This window comes from Phasianus colchicus, chromosome 7 (assembly GCF_987193195.1).
Source record: "Phasianus colchicus chromosome 7, bPhaCol1.hap1.1, whole genome shotgun sequence".
NCBI classification, from domain to species: domain Eukaryota; kingdom Metazoa; phylum Chordata; class Aves; order Galliformes; family Phasianidae; genus Phasianus; species Phasianus colchicus.
Genome location: NC_143442.1, coordinates 6,944,565 through 6,968,379, shown reverse-complemented (window position 1 = coordinate 6,968,379; position 23,815 = coordinate 6,944,565). Strand labels below are relative to the sequence as shown.

General features: G+C 41.9%; 1 protein-coding gene across 2 annotated transcripts in view; it reads right to left on the bottom strand.

Moving 5' to 3' along the window:
* Positions 1-23,815, bottom strand: part of NCKAP5 (NCK associated protein 5) — a 442,999-nt gene that overhangs the window by 205,932 nt on the left and 213,252 nt on the right. Inside the window, exon 4 of one of the 2 annotated variants that reach the window (XM_090143560.1) lies at positions 22,064-22,141. In XM_090143560.1, the coding sequence (XP_089999686.1) occupies positions 22,064-22,141 (78 nt within the window). Of the gene's footprint in view, positions 1-7,781; positions 9,543-22,063; positions 22,142-23,815 lie in introns of those variants that run through there. The other variant, XM_031590720.2, reaches the window with a different exon arrangement.

Genomic DNA, 23,815 nt, shown 5'->3' with positions numbered 1-23,815 from the left:
ATATTAAATGTAAACTAATAATGACTTAAATTACCAACTGTCTGAATCAGTAACATGGGAACATTTTCAGATGTTCAAATTTCAACCAAATGCTTAGACTAAACTTTATCTCTCCAGTTCAACTCAAAATAACACTTGGAAAGTAATTCTGAATAGTAATTTGGATGTTTGAATAGAGCTGCTCACCATTTTTTCACAACAGAAAGATTACAGTACTTTATCTATGAGGCTGAGTAATAAATTTGGTCTGAAATGACTTATTACAGTCATCACCTCCAGCCAAATACATCACCTTGGATAGGAAAAAAAATCAAAATCACATACGGTGGTCACATAACACTACCACAAGTATTACCTCATTTACAGAATCAGGAAAAAGTCAGCCTGAAATCAAGGTATTGATTATTTCAAAATGTAATCCCCCAGGCAAATGCCATACTGACAAATAAATCCAGTAAAGGGCATTTGCTAATTAACTAAGTGAGCCTAATCTTGAATTCAAGCTAATTTGGTATTAGGGATTGTAAAACTAGCGCTACGCTTAAAGCACTCATGTAATAAAGACAGTCACTTATGAAACCAGTGATCAACTCTGCAGATAAGTTCCACACCCTTACATGCTCGTGCCTCTACTTCATATGAGATCAAGACAGCTGACAGAAAATATGTGTGGACATTTTGAATATTTGCTGCTTATACCAAAGACATGCATTTACCTTGCATTCAGAAGATCAGCATGAGGCTGCAATAAGCTCTGCTTTGACATCCAACACCACCAATAGCTGGCAATTTTCTGGGAGAAAGAAATTTTTCTGGAAGATACCCAGGGTTGATCAAGAAATTTTATCAGTGGCTCTTTACAGTATTTTAAAGAGCATTTAAAAAAAAAAAAAAAGTGAAAGTCCTTTTAAGTACAGAATATGTTATTAATGTTCTTAGTATATATGGGTGTTCAGAGCTTTTCCAATCTTGATGGATCAATATCTAGGGGATGTATGCATTTGCTTTCCTTTCTTAAAGCCCCCAGAATCAGAACAGAATAGCTTCTCCTGTTTAATCATGCCACAAAAGCTATCATATTTTGATACACTCTGATTGCTTCTATGTTGACATATTTTTCTTTACAAGATACTGTCTTAATTAGTTTTCCGTCATTAGGAGGCTGTCCAAAAGACAAGCGAAGAAATTTTTTTAGTGAAGCAGAAGAAAACCATATGGCTTATGCATATTATTTCTTACTATAAAACCAGTACACGTTCATTGCTGGACATCCCATAAAAACAGTTTCCACAATTCAAAGTGAAAGCTATTACCTCATTTCACCTGGAAGCGACACACTGGGATTTTGTTCTGACACAACATCCATATTCACCCCTTTATGCACAGCCAGTGAGAATGCACAGCCAATGGTGAAGGCCTTGTGTGGCTCTCTATCAGTGCCTTACACTGCCTTCTGGCAAGGTTCTCACCCTGCCTAGTAGCATGGTGGTACAGCTACTTATTAAGCTTCAGGTAATTCTGGTTAGCCCACACGTGCATTTTCCACATCTCAGATACAGGAAGAGAGAAACTCTCAGGATACACAAGGTCACATTCAGCAGGTATCTTCCCCAGTACCACCTTGTGAAACATCACGAAAAACTGCAGCTCATTACAGACAGTGTTTCTGTACCCATCTATAGGAACTGCAGCTTCACTTAGAAATCCAGAGCTTTCAATCTTTCAGAATTATAAATGACAGACGTGGAAAACTACTCTCAAGATAGGTACTGCATAATTCCCATTTTCCTCTACACACAGGTCACATCTAATAACTTTCCTTTAAAACTTGTGGTATTTTTTTGGAACATTGCTGGCAAAACATTTAACAAAACTCCATCAGTCACTTCTCTTTGTACAAGGAGATTGATTCCAAGTGAATTAAAACAAGCACCTCATAGTGCCAAGATATTACGGAGGAAAGGTGTAACAAGTAACGTAGGAAATCATGCCCACGATGCCAAGCAGCAAAACACTACAGCCAGGTCTTTAAGAGGCAGACAATCATGGAGCTGGAGCCCGCAGGGTTGGGCCAAATGCCACGCTTGGAAAGGAAATGCTCTCACTGTCCCAGAGGCAAGTGCCCCACTGACCCTTTGCATGTTTTGTTTATACATCTCTTCCTCCATCTCCAGCCACCATCACAGTTTGCTGGAGGCTTTCATTTGGGGGTTATAGATCAGTTCCCTCCTGCATGGACAGATGATTTTGCCAGGAGTTTGCTGGCCAAGCCTTGCACATCAGGGACACCAACCTGCAGGGCCTTGCCCTCCCCTCCGCAGCCATACCCCAGCTTCTATTCCTCTGTGCCTGTATTTCATCTATTTCCTCTCTTTTTCTGCTTCTCCACAGCACCCTATTTCTTTCCACTGGTGTTTTTACATTGCTGAAACCCACAAGTTTTCATCAGTTTTAATGTCCACGCCTCAGCGATGGCTCTCCTCTGCAGATCAGTTTCACCCTGAAGTCACTGCTTATGGTGAAAGCAATTGACTCACTGTTTTGAACTGTCCTTAGGCAGAACAGGAGAGGAAAAGCCTGGGGAGTGAGAGCTGGCAGGGAAATTCACGAGCAGGTAAAGAGAGTGGAGACTGCTGGAAAACATGGGGACAGTGGCCAGACTCAAAACTACAGGAAGAATACACAACCAGCCCAGCACTTCATACAGAAAGCATGAGAAAAGGTGTCACAAATTTGGGCAAACTGCTCAAACGTTGCAATCTGAGTACTTAGATACTTCTGCCCCAGAAACATGGGGTTCAGGCTGGCAACACTAATCACCCCCCAGCATCAGTCCCAGCAGTGTGCCCACAGCTCCACTGCAGAGCAAAACCATGGCTTCACCCTGCTTGCTTCTTGAAACAATCTTCTGCTCAAAGCTTATTTTTGTACAACATACTGCCATAGCATTTACTGCTCTTTTCATGCGCTTCTATATAAGCAGCACAAAAGACAGTCCTTATTTCAAACCAACTTTGGTGAGCTTTCCTGACAGGTAGGGTTTTCTTTTTCATTTCATTTCATTTTTAAAAGGTATTAAAAAATCACAACATCCAACACAAAGCAACAGTGAAAGTCAGTGACAGGCTTGCTTATTCTCAGAAATAAAGTTGAGCAATTTCAGGATCTTGTCATTTGAGCATAGATTGTATTTTGGTCTATCTGATGCTGCAGTAATGGGATTTTGTAAATCTGAAACATGTCCATATCACGTACATAAAGAAATCTCTTGATGTTTTACTTAGTTTAATGCTTTTTCCCCATCATATATATCCTCCCATGCCCCCCTGCTTTCAACAGCTAATAACCAATACATCTGATGAAAATTAATTGACTTGACAGCTTGCATAAAGCCCATAAAGGTCCAAAGGAAAAATGCTGTGACAACAGTTTCTTTCTTAGCAGGACTGTAGCCATGGAAACTATCTTTAGAGGCCAACTGGCCTTCATCCCAGCACAACATACAAAAATCAAATGCTACTGTCACTGGGATAGCCAGTGGCACCAGTCTCAATTGTCAACCTTCACAACTTTGCTGCATTGTAGCTAAAGGAAAATATTCATTGATTTTATTAGGAACAAAGCTGGTATGACATTATAGTAACATTCCAGAGTTAGATAACACAGGCTCTACGAACTGTGCTCACATCAATAATAATTATGTGAATCTGTTACAAAGAAGCTATGAAGTGTGTAAAACTAGACAGATACCTGAAATATAACTGTGCAGATTTTTCAGTTTCTTACATAGAATATTTTATTAATTATTATGATATAAGCAATTTTGTCTTATCTTCAGGTAGATACTGGCAGCCAAAGAAGAAATCTCTAATCTGATTTAATTCTCTGTCACATTGTATCAGCTGAAACACCTATCCTTTTGGAAAGGATTTATCTCCTCTAGCTTGCTGAACAAAAGCTGTGATATTTCTAATATAATCTGAGCAAAATCATCATTTTCTATGAATGCTGATAGATGATCCCTCAAAAAGTAAGACAGAAATGAGTCAGAAGTCACGTGGTAACAGCAGCCACGCGGCAGGAATGGCACTCCTACACTGATGGGATATTTGGTAAAATTATTGCAAAAAAAGAGGGGGGGGAAGAAAAAAAGACAAGCTTTTGTGAAAGCAGACAAATGTGGTACTGATCTGAATGGGAAAAAGGCGCAGACCCCCAACTACAGAGCAGTGATTTTGTCCTGTGGCGTTGGAGCTCTAAATCAGAAGTATTAATCTGGGAAAGAGGAGGAAGGAGAGGCATGCCATGTTTCGATCCCCTTGGAACTATCAGTAAGCATGTCTGACTGGAACCGTGGGTTGTATGTTAAATCTAACAATAATTCTTATCAATTCAACTGCTATCTTCAAATTGATTTATCAGTGTAAGACTGCAGCAAAATGCAGCAGAACTACTTATTATGCTTCACAGCGAGGCTTGCTCCAACCACTACTAAACAAACCAGGTACACTTCAGCTAACTTGGATCTCACTCAAAAATACTTAGTCTGTGCTGGCATCATAAAAAAGAGATTAACAGAACTAAAAAGACAGACAATAGGGCTTATGTGCCAAAAGCTTGACTTCTTTCTCCATGTTAATCTCTTAAGAGACACCCATGACTGAGAACCTTACCATCTTTAAGCCTATCATAGCTACACCACTGCTGACTGAAGATGTTAAGGAGATTAATCCAGGCTCTAATAATATTTATCTAAGCATTGCTATAAATATCTCTCTTAGAAAAGCTTTTCCTTGCCAAGGGAAAGAGAAGCTCACATACTGACAGATCCCAGCCTACCCAGACTTCTCTCTAGCACAAATCCACAAGCACCCAACAAAATGCACAATAAACATCCAAGTATCTTTCCACTACTCTGCAAAGTAAATCCTTCAGAGAGCACAGTCATCCTGTTTTATGTGCATTAATGCTACAGTGATGTGTGACACAACAAGCTTTTATCAAAAATAATTTCACTAGTTATGAAAAAATGGACCTTTTCTTTGATAGAAATATCTTCATTCTAGAGAACTGTCAGTAAAATAAAAGATTTTTTGTACTTTTTGCACATTTGCTTTCCCCCGGGTTTACAAGTTGTTGTTCTCCCTCACTGTAACACAAGCTGTTGGGAGATCCCAGAACCTTTCTTCACTGATCATAATATCTGTACCACAGATCTCAAGCCCTGACTGACTGTTCCACTACAATCTTTACATTTGTTAGATTCTCACTTTCCAAATTGAATAGAACATCCCTCTGCAACTATTTTCTACCTTTAATTAATTTCTCCAAATCTGCTGTTCTCTTTCTAGACACAATTTCATCACTTTCCTCCAAGAGGCAGTAAATCAAGATCCAGCAGGGCCATTTTATTCCTCCTCACCTGCCAAGATGCCATCATCAAGCACATCATCTGAACTCCCAATCCCTTCTTCCATTCACAAGACCTGCCTTTGCTCCTCCCAGGGAGTCCGAAGTGGGATGTCTTGGGATATTTTAGGCCTTTCTGGTTTTCAGAGATAGTGTTCATGTTTACAAAGTAGTAGACACCAGGTTTGTAGTCTCCTGTTACCCAGAAGTTTAATCTTACTGGGCCGGAAGATACAATGGCAGGCAGTGACAGCCTCAGCAGTTTTGGTGTAAGCATACCTTGGTTTGTTACAGTGCTGGACCTTGTGAATGAAATTTGGATTTCAAAAGAAATCAGCTCCTCACTGACCAAGCTCTCCTTATTTTTCTTTATACAGAGTAGTTTATCTCTCTGACCTTCATTTTTTAGAGCAGATGTTCTTACTATCATATTTTAATCCGCTATATGCATTTTCACTGGTAATTTAATGCCCTCATGGGGGAAAGCCTGCCTCGCATCAAGACATAAAGCCACATCACTGGTGAGCCTGTAGCTTTCCTTCTGAAGAAACTGTGCACCTGGATGACAGCTGGAGCACCCAAAAAAACAGAAACAATGTTGTAAATTGTTCAAAAGCTGTTAGGTAGGATTCCCATTAACAACCATGGGAGTGATTATGACTCAATCCCATTTTCAGCAGCCACCAGGAACTCTTTATTGCCAATGCAAAGAAAGCCAAGAGGTACCACATGTTGAGTATGGCTCAACTGGTAGCTCTGGACATGACCCAAAGTCAACAGGAAGATGACTCTATTACACTGCCTTGGCCTACATTCTCTGCTTACTGCATGGCACACAGTTACTCACTAATGATGCAGCCATCCTTCAAGCTACAGCAAGTTAGTGGGGTCATCACCCTACAAAGTGAAAATTGGCTTCTATATCTGAATCTTGCAGCATATGCTGGAACACAGGTGTACACAGAGGGCAGAGATGAGGTATGCAGGCAATTAATACAAAAAAAAAAAAAAAAGAGAGAGAGAAAGAGGGAAAAATTATAGCAAAGAATTATCATTCTGAAGTCTTGAAGCATCTTCAGAACAACAACAACAAAAAAAATCGCTCACAGTAAGAATTGGTACACAGGTAACTTTCTGGTTAGCACAATGGGACAAAGATTTTAGCTTCCTGAAGTAGGTTAGAGCAACAACATGGGCAAACCTTGGCACAGAGAAGCCTTAAGGATTCGAGTGAATGCAATGAGAGAACAGCTGCATTATCTATTTTGAACAACACATACCACCAGGAGCCAAGAGTCTATTTAAAGGGAGTTATACACGGTGCAAGAAAAGTTATTAGAAAATGGAAGAAAGATGTATATGGAAAGCAACTGGTGAATGGTTGGCTCAGAACAGTCAGAACAGTACAGACTTAAGGGAGATACTAAGATGAGAGATGGGGAAAAAGAAAGTGCTTTTTTTTTGTTCTTTTACAGTATACAGCAGCAGTGAAAAATTAGTTTCAACAATACATCACATTTTTTTCCATACCTTGTTTTTGACCTTCTTACTTGCATTTTGATTATTCTGAGGAATAATTTATGTTTCAGATGTGAATTGTCTGTGCGTACAGCACAGCAAGAGAGGCAGAAGTATTTGACTCCTCTTTATCAGCCATTAGTTTCCGTATTGTAAAACTTCATTCCTTCTGAAAACTAAACCAAAAACTACACAACTTCCCATTTTCATTTCAAGGGAGAAGAATAGAAGAAAAATCAGTTCCCAAAGAAGTAGAGAACTCCAGGGTCTCTGCCTTTTAGAAGAATTTTGCATATCAAGTCTTGCTGGCAGAATACCCAGTCTTTATCTTTAAGTCATCTGAATACATTTATATATATATAAAAAGAATTTGCCTGATTATTATTATTTTTTATTCTATCCGCATCAGTTTAGGCCTGTATCCATTATCTAATATTCTAATTCTATCTAATTCTTTGGTCTAGGAGTTTCCATTACCCAATTTAAATGAGAGCTAAATATCAAAGAGCTAGAAACAATAAACAGTATTTTGCTGCAGTAATCCCTCCAGACCTTCTGCATAATAGAAACACAAACCTCAAACTCACCAGGCTCCTGGCTGACTTTCCATACAAGTGTTATTACAATTGCATCTCCACTGCCTGATTTCTGAGCAGCGCCAATTCCACATCAGCATTCTGACAATGCCAGCTTCACACAGTGCAGCACAGGTGGAACAAGTGACCCCAAACCTCAGTGGACACACAAACCAAAAGCAGAAACAAAATTCATGCAGCTTAAACACCAGAACCGAGCCAGCTTTATCACACAACGTGACTGCATTTTAACTAAATAGCCAAACTAATCACAATTACCTGCCATAACTCTTGAGGAGCAAAGCAGTAGAGGCCTTCTTTAAGATCTTCCACCTTTTAGTGCAGTGCATCTTTGCGAGCCCTAATCCTGCAAACACCTACATACATTCGGCTTCACACCCAGAATCACCCCTGTACTTCAATATTACAACCCTGAGGTTAAGCAGGTGGCTAACTGGTTCCAAAATCAGGGTCTTAAAAGGAAAACTAATCAGTGTGATAAGTGGATTTATACACAACACCTGGCTTCTGCTGCTGAGCATCTCTGGCACTGAGCAGGGGATTATCTGTTAGAGTCAATGGTGGCACAGCTGCAACACTCAGCCAGAGCTGTAACGAACCCAACTTGGCAAAGGAGTGGAGAAGTAACCACAACACAGCTACTATAGAAAGGGGGGATCTTTGCTTCAGAAAGAAAGAGTCACCAAATAGCTACTTAAACACAAATGCTTGTCAGTAAGTAAATGTAATGTCAGTAAGTAAAAGCTACATCAATTAACAGCAAAGACAGATGAGAAAAACGGAGGCAGGAATGATTTTCTGAGGAAGCACTCTAAAAAACAAGAAGAGAGCAGACTGAATGTACATAAAGTACAAGTGAAGGTAGTCCTGAGCTGAAGGACATAAAGTTCCTATCAGCAAGCAGAACGTGAGCTGCTGAAACCATCCACAAGTTGTGATCTTTCTCATTTTCCTCTGCTCTGAACATCTGATCCACCCATAATTGTCAGCGCACACTGAGCCAGGCGCAGGGCAGCCATATGCTTCACTTTGAGCACGTAAATTGCATGGGATGGCACGGATGGAGCTGCTCTGTGCACACCACGGGCTTCCAGTGTTTGGCAGAGCAGGGACATGGCACGTGCTGCAGGTCTGCAGTCGGGCAGTAAGACACCAGAGCCAGGCTCCTGGAACGCATCCTGCAACCAAGTTCTGGAAGTGCTTCATCTTGGAAGACTTTAGATTTTATTAAGGTGCTTTTAAAGCAATTGCAATCTAACGACATACTTTTTTCATACCATTTCCCTGCATGGCACAGTCATTTTCACATTTAAAAGAACACGTAAATCTGCAGCAGCAGGGACCTGATGACATTTATACTCCTGTACTGGCAAGCCTACCTACTGCCAGTGGCACCACTGCCCCAATCGCTGGCAGACGGCAGCAAGGCTGGGTAGGGAGCTGGTCACTTCATCCTGACAGGGCACTCTGCACTTGGCTTATACAATTTGTTTTCTCTGTTAACAAGGAATGGAGAAACGTTCCCAGTGTTCAAGGGCAAAAGTACTATTTTTGGTTCACCATTAACCGGCATCAAAAAACATAGGAAAAAAACCAATTCCTCAGAGTTCTGATTGTTGCACAGTTATTCCCCAACCACATTTAAAAACCCAGCCTGTCAATTCCAGCATTTCAGTGCAATTTTTTATTGACCTACTAACCTGTAACTCTGGGAAGCCTGGAGCTAAGAATGCAATAATGGCTGGCAAACACAAGTCTCCAAACAGAGTGTAATAACCTTAAGTAAACCGCTGCCAAGCAAAAGTCCTACAGATCAAACAGTTCCCACGCAGCCTTGTGCTATTAACTAGCGAAACAGCCCCATGATATCTCCATGGCCATGCACAATAACTGAGCCCCACGCTTCTGTTTACTTACACAGCTTATCTGCAACCCTGTAATGTACACAGCTGACCTCCCGATGTAAATCACTTGTCTATTTAATGGTACTTCACTTGCTAAAAACTTTCCTGATGATAAACAAGGGTTTTAGCCAAAACAGCCACTTTTAAGACAAGCAGAAATTTGCAGTAGGCATTTATGATTCCAAATCTAAAATAGTTTAACTTTGCGGAGAAAAAGAACCTTAAATACACAGAGCTAACAATGCTGTGCTATTTATGAGGCTCTGACTTTTTTCTTATGAAGAAACCACATGCTTATTCTAGCTTAGTTAGAGTGCCACTGGGCTAAGCCCACCTCAGACGATGGACAGCGACTCCAGCACCCTACTAAGAGCCAACTGAGCCAGCAGCTGAGCCAACTGCCGGACCAACAGCCTGACCAGCAGCTGAGCCAACAGCCCAACGCCTCCCAGGCCCACAGCACATCCCACAACCCACATCCCATTGCTTTGTGTGCTCTGCACCGAGCTCCGTTCCGCTCAACTTCTCCCGTCAGCACCGGCCACTTGCCCACGGTTCAGGCAACGCAGAGAAGACCTTTTTACACAAACAAGTCTACATTAAATAATAATTTACTATTATCATGTGAAAACGATAATAGCAAGGCTTGTTAGGATGCTGCCGCCTCAGGACGCAACAGGGTTCGACCGCGAGCGCAGCAGCCCAAGGGGAAGGCAGCGCGTTGCGCCGCGGGCTGACGCGCAGCGGGGCGGAGGCGGCAGGGAGGCAGGGAAGGAGGCAGGGAACGAGGGAGTCCCGGGCCTCCAGCGCGGCGAGCAGCAGGCGCCGGGCCCGGCGGGGCGAGGGCTGCGGGGCGGGGAGCGGGGAGGGAGCAGGTGCCGGGGCCGGGGCCGCCTACGCCCGCAGGCCGCGCCCGTCCGCGCCGGTCCCGGGGAAGGCGAGGGGCTGCCGGGGGAAGGGAGGCGGCGGCGCGGCGGGCAGGTGAAGGAGGCGAGGCGGGGCGAGGCGGGCGCCTTACCTGCTGCCCGGCGGGGCATGCTGCGGCGGCCGGGGGCGGCCCGCGCCGGGCCCGGGGAGCGCAGCGCCGGCCGCCGCCTCGACGAGCGGAGCGGGGCCGCGCCCCCCCGGGCTGCCCCCCGCCGCCGGCCGCCGCGCGCCTCCTCCGCTTTGTCGCGCTGCGGAGCGCCCCGCTCCCTCCGCGGCCGCGGGACGCTCGGCATGCGGGGGCGGCACTTCGCGCGGGGGGCGAGGGGGGGCTCCGCCCGAGCCGCCCGCCCCGGCCCCGGGCAGCCGCGGAGCACCGGGCCGTCAGATCCTGCCCATCTGCCGCGGTCGCGATCGGCCGCGACTGAATGGCTCCGGCAACCGTGCGGCGGCAGCAGGGGCTCGCCGCGGCGGGGAGGGGGTTGCGGGGGGGGGGTCGGGCGAGGGCGGCCATTGTCTGCGGCGGCGGGGCCGGGGCCGGCGGCTCGTCCCGGGCCGGGGCCGCCCCGCGCGAGGCTCTACCGCCGCCGAAATCCCCCGGGGGCAGCGCCGCGCAGCCCGGCCCGCGGCGCTCCCCGAGCGGCGGTGCCGCCTCGGGGCCGTCGGAAGCGTGGGAAGGAGGCACGGCCTGCGGAGAGGGCAGCGCGGGGCCGCGCACCGTTGGGTCTGGCCGGCTGGCTTGCCTCGTAAATCCTGCTGTGCTGGGGAAGAATGCTCCTGGAGAGCCCGCCTCGTCGGTCTGAGGTCAAAGAGTTGTGTGGCCATCGTGGTCCAGCAGACAGATCGATCGCATCAGTGCTATTTCAGGAGTTGGACTCAATGATCCTTAGGGATGAATTCAAAGTTGGGATACTCTATGATTCTCCAGTTCTATTTTTGGATGCGATGGGGAATTTGTAGACATTTTGCACTTAAGAGAATCCAAGCGTAGAGACAGAGAGAGCATGAGTAGGATCTTCTGGTTTAACTGGAGAAGGTCAGGGTCTTACAAACAAGAAGGGAGAAACCTGATGGGATGGAAATGAGAGTGTAGGACACATAGGATGCAGAGTTCATGCTCCTCGTGACACTGACTGGAGGCCAGAGCTGTACATGCTAATGAGAGGTGAGAAAAGTACTGGAGGAATGATTTAGCTATGACTTCAGTTCTGAAATACTACAACACTCTCTGAAAGAAAGCTGGCAAGCAATGTGAGAAGTGAGCCAGGCAGAATGGTAGACGAAAGGTCCCTAACTCCCCTTGATTTGGGTTCTCCAAATGGATTCTGACTCTCCATTAGAATGAGGTTGTCATGGCTTAAGCCAGGATCCTGTAGCAGTCACACAGCACTGAAGTAATGCCTCTTGATGTGTTTAATTGCTTTGTTGTGCAGGGAAACACCTTCAACAGCTCTCCCAAGAGTTGATTTTAATTACTGAGTTTAAAATATGCTGATGTTCTGTTTAAGTAGGAATAACAACATTCCAATAAAATTCAGTCACACTGTAATACGTATTGCTTGCACAATCAATCCAAATCGCCTGCTCTGATTCCTCTGTAATCAGCAATGGGAGCTGCAGGGGCTGTGAGTTCTGAGACATAGGAGACATGGCAGAGGCAGCACTGGATCTGGCCGAAGGGGCCGTGCAGCTCACATCATTTCTCTGATGAGCACAAAACCTGGGTGTCCAGGGAAGGATAAACTGCTTTTCCGTGGTGAGACCACTGGGGAGCTCAGGACTTCCCAGCCCTCTGCATGCAGTACTTCTCAGCAGTAATCTGCCATGACTTTGTCCAGCCTCCAGCTGAACCCTTGTACACCCTTATAATATGCACTATCCCATTGCAGATGCTCTCAAGCTTGATTACATATTGCGTGAAAAATCTTTTTTGTTTGACACCCCACCTGTTAGTTGTATCTGATACTTTGTATTTCTTGCATTGAAGGAACCAGCAGATGCTGCTCTGCCACACAGCTCCTGTTTTCAGAACTGCTTTTCCCCTGCCTAAGGTACTCCATTTTCAGGCTGGAGAGCCCTCGTTGTTCCATGAATGAGAGCTCTGTCATCCCATGCTTCTGGGTACCCTTCTCTGCCCTGCACTGATCTCTCCCAGCTCCAGTGCACCCTTTCCAATGCACTCTGGAGAACCCAAACTGCAGCCACTATTCGCCACGTGGGAGGATCACTCTCGGTCCTTCCCTGTCTGATACAGCAAATCTTACAGTGCTGCTCTAGTCCAGTCAACACATCTTTCTGTCAGATGTAAATTATTGAATAGAAAGCTTTTATTTAAGGACCAGCTTAAATTCCTAGTGAGATCCACATGTTTTAGGTCATTAGAATGAACTTTCAGGTATGCTAGATTAGCCAGGACTCCTGGAATGAAAAAAAAAAATTTCCAGTTCTTTCATTATTTTCAGGAGTGAGTTTACATCTACTGAAATCAAGAGCAATGGAATTGGCCTCCCAATTAAAAAGAACCAGTATTTTTCTATTATTTGAAGCTGTAATTAACATTTTAAAGTTTTTTTTTATGCTTATTGAGCTAATGTTTCTCATAGTCAAGACACTGTTCTTCTGTGTCTCATTAATAATATCTGAGTTTCATACACAGCAGTAAGCACATGTTCCAAATCATTACTGCTTGTCCCTAGGCCTGTGTAACTTCATCTAGTGTAGATGTCTTTAGACAATGCACTGTTCTTCAAACAACATTCATGACTTTGCTCACCGCTGCTTTGGAGTGATACTACAACTACAATGCTCGTATTTGAGAAATGACACAATTGGCAGCACTTACAGACAGTTTTCCCTTCAGCCTTTGCCAGATACAGTCTTAGTTTTCTATTGATGTCAGTGGAAATTCAGAATTCAGATCCTACATGGGAATTCTGTGTATGTCTTGAATGTCAGAAGAAAGGCTCAAGTGCTGCCATTTGCACATTTCCATGCTGCAGAAGAAAGGTGGAAAGAACTCCTGATATGCTTAGCATTGGCTGCAGAGCAGTGCTTGGCCACTTCTGCATTTGTAGTAGTGTTATTAGACAACAAGAGAAGACAGATTCAGAGTGCTTACAGCTTTCATCAGTGTTTCTGGATCACTGTCTCTCAGGGCCTTGCAGGAAGATGGGTTCTTCCTTTGCATTTGATCTCTCTTCCCCAGCCAGGAAGAATGGAAGATGATAAAAATGTAGGAAGCCTAACAGGAACCACACCTTACATGTGTGCTGCTCCACAGGGCTTAAGAGGCTCTCAGATTGCCTGGTAGAGGACTAAGAATCTGCTTCTACTGAAATGAACAGAAAATGGTACTTGTTTTATTATGGCATTATCAGGAATGCACCTGAAGGGAGAAGTTTGGAGTAGCCTCAAATTAGAGGCAAGCTCCTTCCAGGACTGGGCAGCACAGGCACGTGCCTGTCCTGGCAACTCAGGAAGGCAGGTCAGGTTATTTCTCCACTGTTTTCAAAGGTGCTACATAAATTGCAGTAAACTAAGTATCCTGCCAAAGCTGGTGTCTTCTTACTGCCAAGCTTTGCTGGAGATTAATCTGGTTTTCTAATTTTTTTGTGTGTGTGTGCTTATTTAAGTTACACTTTCTAGACTCTGCCTAGCTAATCAGGTGGTAATAAAACCAAGAGGACTGTATTTTGCAAGCTGTTATTCTTTTTCCAAAATCTCAGAGGAATAGCTACATAAGCAAGAGTTTGCAAATTCTGAGCCATGCTGATTTAAGTAGGAAAAAAATATGCTCAGGTCTTTAATATCTAATGAATACTGCCTTATATGTGAAACCTTGTCCCTAGCGGAACCCATTACAATAATGTTTATACAGGCTTATGCTGTAAATGCATGATATTTTCCCTACAGCAGAATATGTTTGAATTAATTCCTGATTAGAAAAAAAATAATGTGCAAATGGGCCCTATCCCAGAGTATGGGTTACTACTGACATAGCAGTGCCCTGTTACTAACGAATAAAGCAATGAAAAAAATAGTTGGCTAACGTAAGAAAGCAAGCATACTCTGTGTCTTTGCAATGTCTGCAAACAGGAGAGCAGCCAAACCCTGCAGAATTTAAGATGACTTTCAGAAAGTAGCAAGGTACCTCGCCAGGCTCTTCCTGCCTGCTTACAGTCAACACCAGAGCTAACCAAGAGATCAGGTGAGTGTGCAGCTACAGAACTGAATTTCTACAAAAATGCTCCCAGAGCATATGGAGCCATGCAGCACCCACAGCGCCTGGGGGGACAGCAGGAAGAGAGCAGTGAGAGGTCAGGGCACACTTCACCTGTTAAATAATGGGAAGAGACAGGTCACAGGATTGTTTCTGCTGCACAGGTGCCCTGCTCTCAACTAAAGCAGTTTTAATCCTTTAAAAGGCCTCGCTGGATGAGACACACATCCACATCCATTGTTTTGTCTGTAATAAAGATCCTTAGTGCCAGCACAGAAGCATCAATATATGTTACAATGAACAGTCTCAAGGGAACCGGGCAGAGCCCTCCTTCTCCCCTTGCAAATGCTATCTGCTGACAAAGATCCTTTGCAATGGACTTTCATACTGTGGAACGGGGCCAAGGACAAGAGCAGTGCTCTTCTTCCACACCTAACCGTGCTGTGAACCACAGCTACAGGAAAATGCTCTCCTGCTGCAGAGCACAGGACAGGGCTGTCACAGAGCCTGTATTAAGCAGCAAAACCTGTTAAAGATTTAGGCAGTGCTGTAGGAACTTCATTCCCCAGATAGCAGTGAGCAGGCTGACTACACGTGGTGCTGTGACATGAGGAATGCAGTCTTATTAATACCAAACTGGGACGCAGCAACTCTGCTCAGCTCCCAGTTTAGACACAGATCTCTCCTATAAGCTTCGTTACTTTGTATAATCACAACTTTACTTTTCTCCGTAAAAAGGAAGCTGTGTTATTCTTGGTTTCATCCTTTGGTCTGAGGAGATGAAAACCACATCTCACTTTGTGTAGGGACTGGAACAATAAGGCCTTGTTCTCACATGGGGCTGTAAAGTCTTACTTTAATGTAATTTACAAGAAATAAGAACGGTTGAGCATTACCGAATGAAGTAGAAATGCTAAATGTGATTATTTAACTTTCCTTTTGCACAAGTGGGACTAATTTGCAAGAAAAGCTGCTAACCTGGCTTGCATGACTGCATGTGCATTTTCCCAGTGGCCTCTTCTAATGCTGCCATCAGCACTGTCCTTTTCTGGCTGTTTTATTAGTGAAAGAGGTCAGTGACGTTGCATTCCTTTAAAAGTAATGGATTCATAAATTGTCCATTTTTTCTGTGCCTGTGTACACCCATCGCAGACACCCAGCAAGATCCTCTTGCCAAGGTTCCCATATCACAGCCTGCATCCGTGCAGAACTCATTTCTAAAATACCTCTAAAAATTCTGGTTTTATAGCAGCGCAAATTCCTACTTTGTTACCTTGATGTAAATCCAAGGATTTTCCTCTACAAAAGAGGAAACCAAGTTGCAGTGTGCGGGTGCTGCTGCTGCTGGGTCACAGGGAACACTTCAGGGCAACGTCACTGTCACATATACACATTACTCCTTGCTCTGTTAATAATTTCAGTGAAGCCATTGGAAATATCTGACGAGTCAAATAAGATTCAACATGGGTAAGCGTGGCTTTGTCTAGCCACTAGTTGGATCAGAAGACTGTATTCAGTATGAAATAATAAAAACAGCCTATGGAGACGCTTACATTTGGAGATGTGTGATTTTTAAACTCTAACTGGATAAACTCTGAGTAACAACAGTAGCTAATTGCTATTTGTTTCCAGCAGGCTGGTGTTTTGATCTGTTATTTGGATTCATAACTGAGAGCTGGGCTGCAGTTTGGCACCAGCACGTGGCCGTCCCTAGCGATGTGCGCGGTGCTACCACCTGCACCAGGCTGGGGCACAGGAGCAAACCTGCCGGTGGGGAAGATCAGCCCAAAGTGGTTCTTGTTTCTAACCCCACATAGCCACCGAAGTAACAGGTGTGTCTGCATACACAAAAGAGTTCATTTTTACAGAAAAGTAAAACAAACAGAGAGCCGTGCCAGGATTATATGTTTCATTTCCCAGCATATCAATGAGGACCTAATTTACTCTGGGCTGTTCATGCATTTTGCTTTTAACAAATATCCATATGTCAAGTAGGCCTTCTTCATACTTCCCTGCTGGAGTTTTTCTTTCCTTTCAACTTAGTAGGGAACATTTGTGATCCTTATTCTACCAAATGTATCTAACGAATATATTTTGCTCCAGGCTTTCTATTTTTTAATTTAAGAGAAACAAATCAATTCATGGTTCAGGCAGTTGTGCTATTAAGACAAGCGTACATCTGTGCAAAAATATCCCAGTCCCTAATTAATTACAGAATGTTATTAACATTTTTAATTTAACTTTGGTTAATTTATTTCATTTCATAAACATGAGCATGCTGAGATACTTTTTGGAGAACATTATTCCATCTTTTGTCTGCAATTCTATAATTTGGGCAGTTTAGCATAGATAGCCAGATACTTGCTTCTATCAAGATGATTTTGTATTCAAATGCTTCTAAATCCTTTCTGTAATGACTTCGGTAACGGAGGCTTGACACTTCACCCCTGACTCATACAGAACTGAGGTGCACTGCTAATGGCAGTTTTCTCAGATTAAGAACAGGCTGAGATGCAGTCTCCAGAATTAATACTTTTCACAAATGTATAATGCTCAAATCATCCCAAGTCCTATTTCTCATATACCACAGTTTATCAAATACCACCACCACCACCACCAAAAAAAAAAAAAAAAAAAAAAAAAAAAAGAAGCCTGATTAGTGGGATTCTGCAAAAAATATTATGTATAAGGCCAAAAGTATAATGCCTGCTTTTCTACCTATTAGTTATTCACAGTACCCTCATCTAGTTCCATCATGGAAAAGTATTGGTGAGCACCGTGGGCTGACACAGACCTTGTACAGGGATTCAAAAGAAGTGAGTCTTTCATTTATAGCTAGTACAATGGCAGTGCTTTTTGTGGCCTGGTAGCTCACATGCACTGCTCACTGAACCATCCAAGTTTACACTCATCTAAAGAAAGCCACCTTTGGCCAAAAATTGGATGTGTTATTAATTGGCTGTCTCCTAATATGCATATTCAAATGTTCATCTTGGTAGCAGTCCATATCTGAAGCAGTACTGCCAACATCTATTAGACAACTCAATAGCATTATGTTCTTGCTATCCATATATTGTGATTTTTTTTACATGTCTCAGAAGCCCAACTTCTTGAGAACAAATATGTGATAATGTAATTATAGTTGGAAACATCTAAGCTGCTGTAGTGACTGAATTCTGCTCTGTCCCTGCCAGCCTCACCTCCTACCACTATGGATTTCCTGAAAGAAGGACATCAGTGTTTGGGGGGATTTTACAAATCTATTATCATACTAAATTCACCTGTTTTCTAGGGATGTAACAAAATCAAAACCCAACAAAAATAACCAAAAACACCAACAAAGAGGGAAGGCAGTTGCTAATGGCTAATAGCACAAAACACCTTTTTCCTTACTTTACCAATACTGGTAAGATGGCGTGGCAGGACGGGGGACTGAAAACCAAGTGGCAAAGGGGAAGGAAACTTCCTCTTACAAACCAACCCAATCTCTGCTGCTCATGGGCTACAGCAGCAATTTGGCAAGATCTGCATGCAGTCTTTAATTCAGGTGACATACAGACCAGAGGCAACTTCTGTTGCTCAGAAGCTTCCAGTACAGGTTGAAATAGGGTTGCAGCCCCAAGATCTGTTGCTTGACCTTATTTCCACCCTGGCCAAGTTGCTAAGTTCCTGACAAGGAAAAGATATTTGAGCAGAGTACAACCTTATTTAGCTGGGGTAGCATTTGGTTTTTTCATAGCCTTCATTACTGGAATATTATACACAGGGTTTTTCATTTCTTTGCCATGCAACTTATTCCCCTAAGATTAGTCTTTTTCTAGTCAAGCAGTTTAAACCTAATCACAGTTGTTATTTTAATCTGTGCTCACCATGAAGAATTCTCACAGAGCTATGTTGCTTGTTAGCAATTATGGTCTCCCAATGGAAGTTTGTGATTACAGCAAAAGCAACCTGTTTAATACTTGGCACCTCTTTAGTATACAGGCATTAAACCCAGGAGTATAGAAGCATGCTAATGCTGGAGATGAAAGCAGAGCAAATCTATTTAGAAAACTGTTTTGAAAACATGAAGTTGGTGATATTTTGTGGCTCTTCCCCTCTGTGTTTTTCTTTATGGTAATAAAGTGCTGTTGATCCTTCATTTATTTTATGATTGTCATGTCTGAAATGCAGTATATCCTAATGCTTTCATCAACATAGACTAAAGGTTTGGAACTGGTTCCAGCAGCATAGTGGCAAAATTCCCTTGAAAGTTAAGAGCAGGACCTGATCCTTGCATATTGTGACAAGCATCTTGTGCTTAAATCCTTTCTTCTGCTAATAGAACCAATAATTGCTGCCATTGGCTCAAGTGTCAAGAATTAAAAATTATGATCTACTGTCAAGGTCAATTACAAAGGCTGCAGGAGCAAATTTCTGCCTCTCACATTGTTTCTTCATCTGATTCTGCTATTAAGAATTATACAGAGTAATGCAGGTCAGCTGAATTAGAAAGAGCACTAGATGAGTATATGAGAAATACCACTGCAGGGGAATTACCCACCACTGACCCTTTTCTGTCCTATTTGAAGTTATTTCCGGACAAGACAAGGCAGAGAAATCTAAAGTAACACAGTGCTGTGGTTCAAGCTGATACAGAGATGTACATTATTAATGTAACTCCAACGATAAATGTTGGTGATTTACATGGACGGAAGTGGAATTTGTCTCACATCAAATGAGTTTATTTTGTTCAAACAAGCTAGCGAAATGGGGGAACCACTGACCAGTTAAGTATGCTGCCTCTTTCATTATTCTTCATTTGCAAATAATTACTGTAGGATCCTCAGCATAAGAAAAGCTGTTAAGAAAACCTTCATATCCACATAATAGTGAAGAACCTCCACTAGTGGCCTAGTGAAGGTCTATAAGGACAGGATCTGTGAGGCTGGGCCAGAGGTCTCTTTTAGCAGATAGCAATAAAACGTGACCTAACCCACTGGGGGCTGCAACTTCAGCAATAAAAGCTCAACAGCAGATGCTTTTACCATGTATAAACAGTAGTCCTCTGAAATGAAAAGAAGTCTTTGCCCCCAAATCTTTTAGGGTCCCATTGTACAATTGGAAATGTAAAGGAAATGTAAAATTGATATGCACACCATGACATCGGCTTTAGCCTGCCCCGTCTCAGCCTGGGTGCTTTAAATCTGCCCAGGCTGTAAGGAACACTGAAGGAGCTCAGCGTTCAGGATTTGTGTCTGCTCTTTTTATTAGCCCGCCTAGAGTAAAGCAGGGGTTATCGGTCAGTGTGAGGTTCAGTGCCCAGTGACCCACCAGGTTAAAACTGTGGTAGTCACAAATCAGAAGCATAATGAAGTCTGAGAAGAGGTCTATGCTGATTTATTGGGACATCTGCCTGGCTATAGACAGCCCCTTCCTGCCCCTGCGTAGTGGGAGCTATTAGCATAATCCTCGCCACGAAACATATTATAGATTTAAAAGAGAGAAATACAGTGTTCAAAGACAACTGGCAAAAACCAGAAGGGTTCACAGGGCTCACTGTAAGTCTTGACTTTTTCTGCCAACATCCCATAAAATAATATTAAATATAAATATTACAAATAAATTACACTCATGATTTTTCCAAGAACCCCTTATTTTCAGACCACAACTGAATGTCCGTTCATAATAAATAAATTTGTTCTCTGCTATTTTTCAAAGACATTTTCATCTTTCAACTTCTTATTTTTAATTTCTATTTAACCACTACAATGTGTTTCACATATAATGTTATTACCTTCATTCTCACAAACAGAATTTCCCAGATACCTAGATTTTAAACACAGTTATATTTTAGTACCAGTTATTTTTAATACTAAAAAGAAAAAAAAAAAAAAGAAAGCATGAATTACACAAACTTCCAAATATTTACTTTGAAAAAGACTAAACTCATATTGCAAATGCTGCAAATGCTGTAATACTACTTTACATCCTACAGGACAGGAAGTTTGTGAGATGCATACTAAGTAGCACTGTCATTTGGAAGCCTACTTTTTCTGTACATGAGAGGCATTCAACTGAAAAATCAGACAGATCATTATTTCTTCCCTTGATCATAACTAACTTGAATTGGGTTTTAATCTATAAAGATTAAATTAATCTATGAAGATTAATTTATATTTGACTATATATTAATAGAAATTGTCATCATTTCTATGTCTTTAGAAAAAAAAAGCCAAATTAAATATGCCAATTAAAAAATGTATGGATCGAGAATGCTGAATTTGTTTCATCTCTGCTATTGTTCCACGTGCTCTGTATTAAACATCATTCCAGACACAAATCTAGCACAAACTATAAAGATATGAGATACTGAGCATTTTATCATGAGATATTGAGTTCTTAAGTAAATATAAAGTACAAGAACATACTGCAAAGTGCTGTCATAGATCTTTTTATATCAGCTGTGAGAATAAAAACAACTCTATACAAATTAAAATTCTGGAAGATTGAATTTAAAAATGATAAAGCAATAACCAGTTCATTAAGGGAAAGAGACTTCTGAAGTTCAGGTAATTTCTCAGCTCTCTTTACCATCTTACATTAGAATAGCCCTGAGAAACAGTTAGAGAACAGTGTACTTAGAGAATCTAAAATACCTGTGCCAACTGCTGGAATGGCACTTGATACATTTTAAAAGGCGCACGACTGTTTGTCCTACCTAACAAGGCATCAGCAGCACCAAAACTACCGTAGTAAAGTGCTTAATAAAATTGCTGTTGTGCCTGCAATGAGGTAAGCACCTTTTTGCAAGAGAGCTGATGATCTACCCATGAGAGTAAATAACATTTGTTAGACTGGATGCATGCACAGTTTTGTGAGGTTTTATAATCATCCTACCAGAGGAACACAAATTTTCACACAAACTTCAGCTGGTGCTGCTACCACATTTGCTGTAGGACAGAATAGAAACGCCCACTAGTTTTACATCAGCGTATGGAAATTGCTTCTTTGTGAAATCACAGCTAAATCTGGACAACCTCCACTAAGCAACATGAACATAAAAGAAACAGAAAATTCTGGACTATCAAGAGTACTGCAAAATTATAAAACTTTGTATATTTGATTTTCAAAACTCTCAAATTCTCAAACTGTTCTACTGTGATTTTTTTGTTGGCTACATTGTATGTGCTATCTGGAGAAAATGCTTACACTCAAGAATATCCCACCATTTGATAAAGTCAGACCAATTAAAGGAAACTGAAGTACAGTTAGCATCCAGTGTTCCAAAAACAGAACATGGGGAAAACTGTGTATGTATTTATCTGCTCTGATTAGCAAAGTTGAACTGCTGTGTGATGCCTTTCTGAGTTGTTCCATTTAGGTAAGATTTGCTGAAGAGACATTAATAGTGCAGAAATTCAATATCCAACTATTTGTTTGAAATCAAGGACTATGGAGTGGAGTATTTCTTCCAACGGAACTACATCAATAAATATGTTTGTATATAGTACTTGCCTCCATAAATTCCAGCGTTGTTCCTCTAGCTGAGTAACTAGATGCTCTATGTATTTGTTTGAGTCCATATACTCCTAAATGAAAAAAAGATGAAAAGGTTACTTCTTCAGTGTTCAAAGCATTTGTAAACGTTTGAGTAAAAAACAGTCAGCTTGTGGGGTCCATTTTCATTTTGGACCCAGTGTTATTCCATGTGTGCAAAAGTCCCAGTGATGAAAGATCTAGATTAAAATCAAATCTGTATTCATTCCAAATGAGTAGGTAGCAGCCCAATGCTGTTTTCGGAGATTATCTACGGGGAAGACAAACAGCAGTGAGGATATGCAACTAGCACAAATAAATTAGGGTACGTATAAATACAAATTCATGTTCTAAGCCCAGAATTATATATGTTGGATCCAAACAGAAAAATAACATTTCATCATCGTTTTGGTGCCATCATTATTTTGGTGTGAATTTTGTTTACTTCGGCTATATATCAAAGTGAACTGAATACTTACTGTATATTTGACTCAAATATTTATTTTGTGGCTAGCGTGAAAAATATTATACCATGTACTCTGTTTGAAAATAAAACTATAATTCAACTCCTGTATCGTTTTCCAGTTCAACTTTTGCAGATAGTTTAGCTTGCAATATCAGGCTAAATGAAAGTTACTGTATTTGTGTCTAGACTGAACTTCTGATAAATGATAATAATCAGATGAACAATTTGGACTTTTTAAAATTGAAGCCTGTTCTTTAAACTCAATGCAAAGAGATGATCAGCAGAGAAATATGTCAGTAACAGAAATATACCACTTTATCTCCAGGGGAAAGGCAAATTCAGTGTTTTTCATGGAAAATATTTCAGAATGAAGCAACAAAATAACACGTGATATAATATGATATATTCATATGACATTCGTACCAACACAGCATCACTATTATTCTGAAAACCTATCAGTAATAACATAACTCTCTTGAAATAGCTCACAAAAAATATATATGTTTAAAACCTCAGACTTCAGAAAATAACAAGGATTGAAGCACTATACAGGAAAGAATCCATCTTCCATTTCTGGAGACAAAAGTTTTGGTTTTATAGCTCCAATTTTTTTGGACTTATCTTAAGCTTTGGGCTTATCACAAAACCACTCTGTGGGGTTGCTGTTTGTATTAAGAGTTGTTTCAATACTATTACTATTTATTTGGTGTGCAAATATGTTTTTTTTATTGCAAAGTAGCTGGGTATTCTTAAGCATTTATCTTTATAATCAGGAATATGAGACAGCTACCCCAGGGACAGTACATCATCATGTCTTCTCAGGCTGAAGATAAATGTTAGCTGATTTTAATGACCATAATTTATACAGAAACACACATTTCCATTTTTCAGGACTGAAACTGTTCTAAGTGATTGGGTAACACTACCAGGCAGTCGTATAATATTTCTTGTAATCTCATAAAACTTTTAATACTGTGTATAAAGTAGTGTACAAAGTAATGAAATATCTGAGACATACAATCAATGAAAAATATTCCTGTGTACGCAAGCCCACCAGGGCAAGCTGCAAGCAGATGAGTGGTGCTCAGAAGCACAATTCTGATGGAGAGCAGCCAAGGCACACTATCACAGGGCCTGTGAGCTCTCCCATGGGAGGTGGTCCCAGACAGGGCCTCCTCATACCTCTGGCAGCAGCACAGCACAGGGCAGGCCGTATCTTTTGACCAGTGGTGGGGAATCCACTGGCAGGGTGGCATGAGAT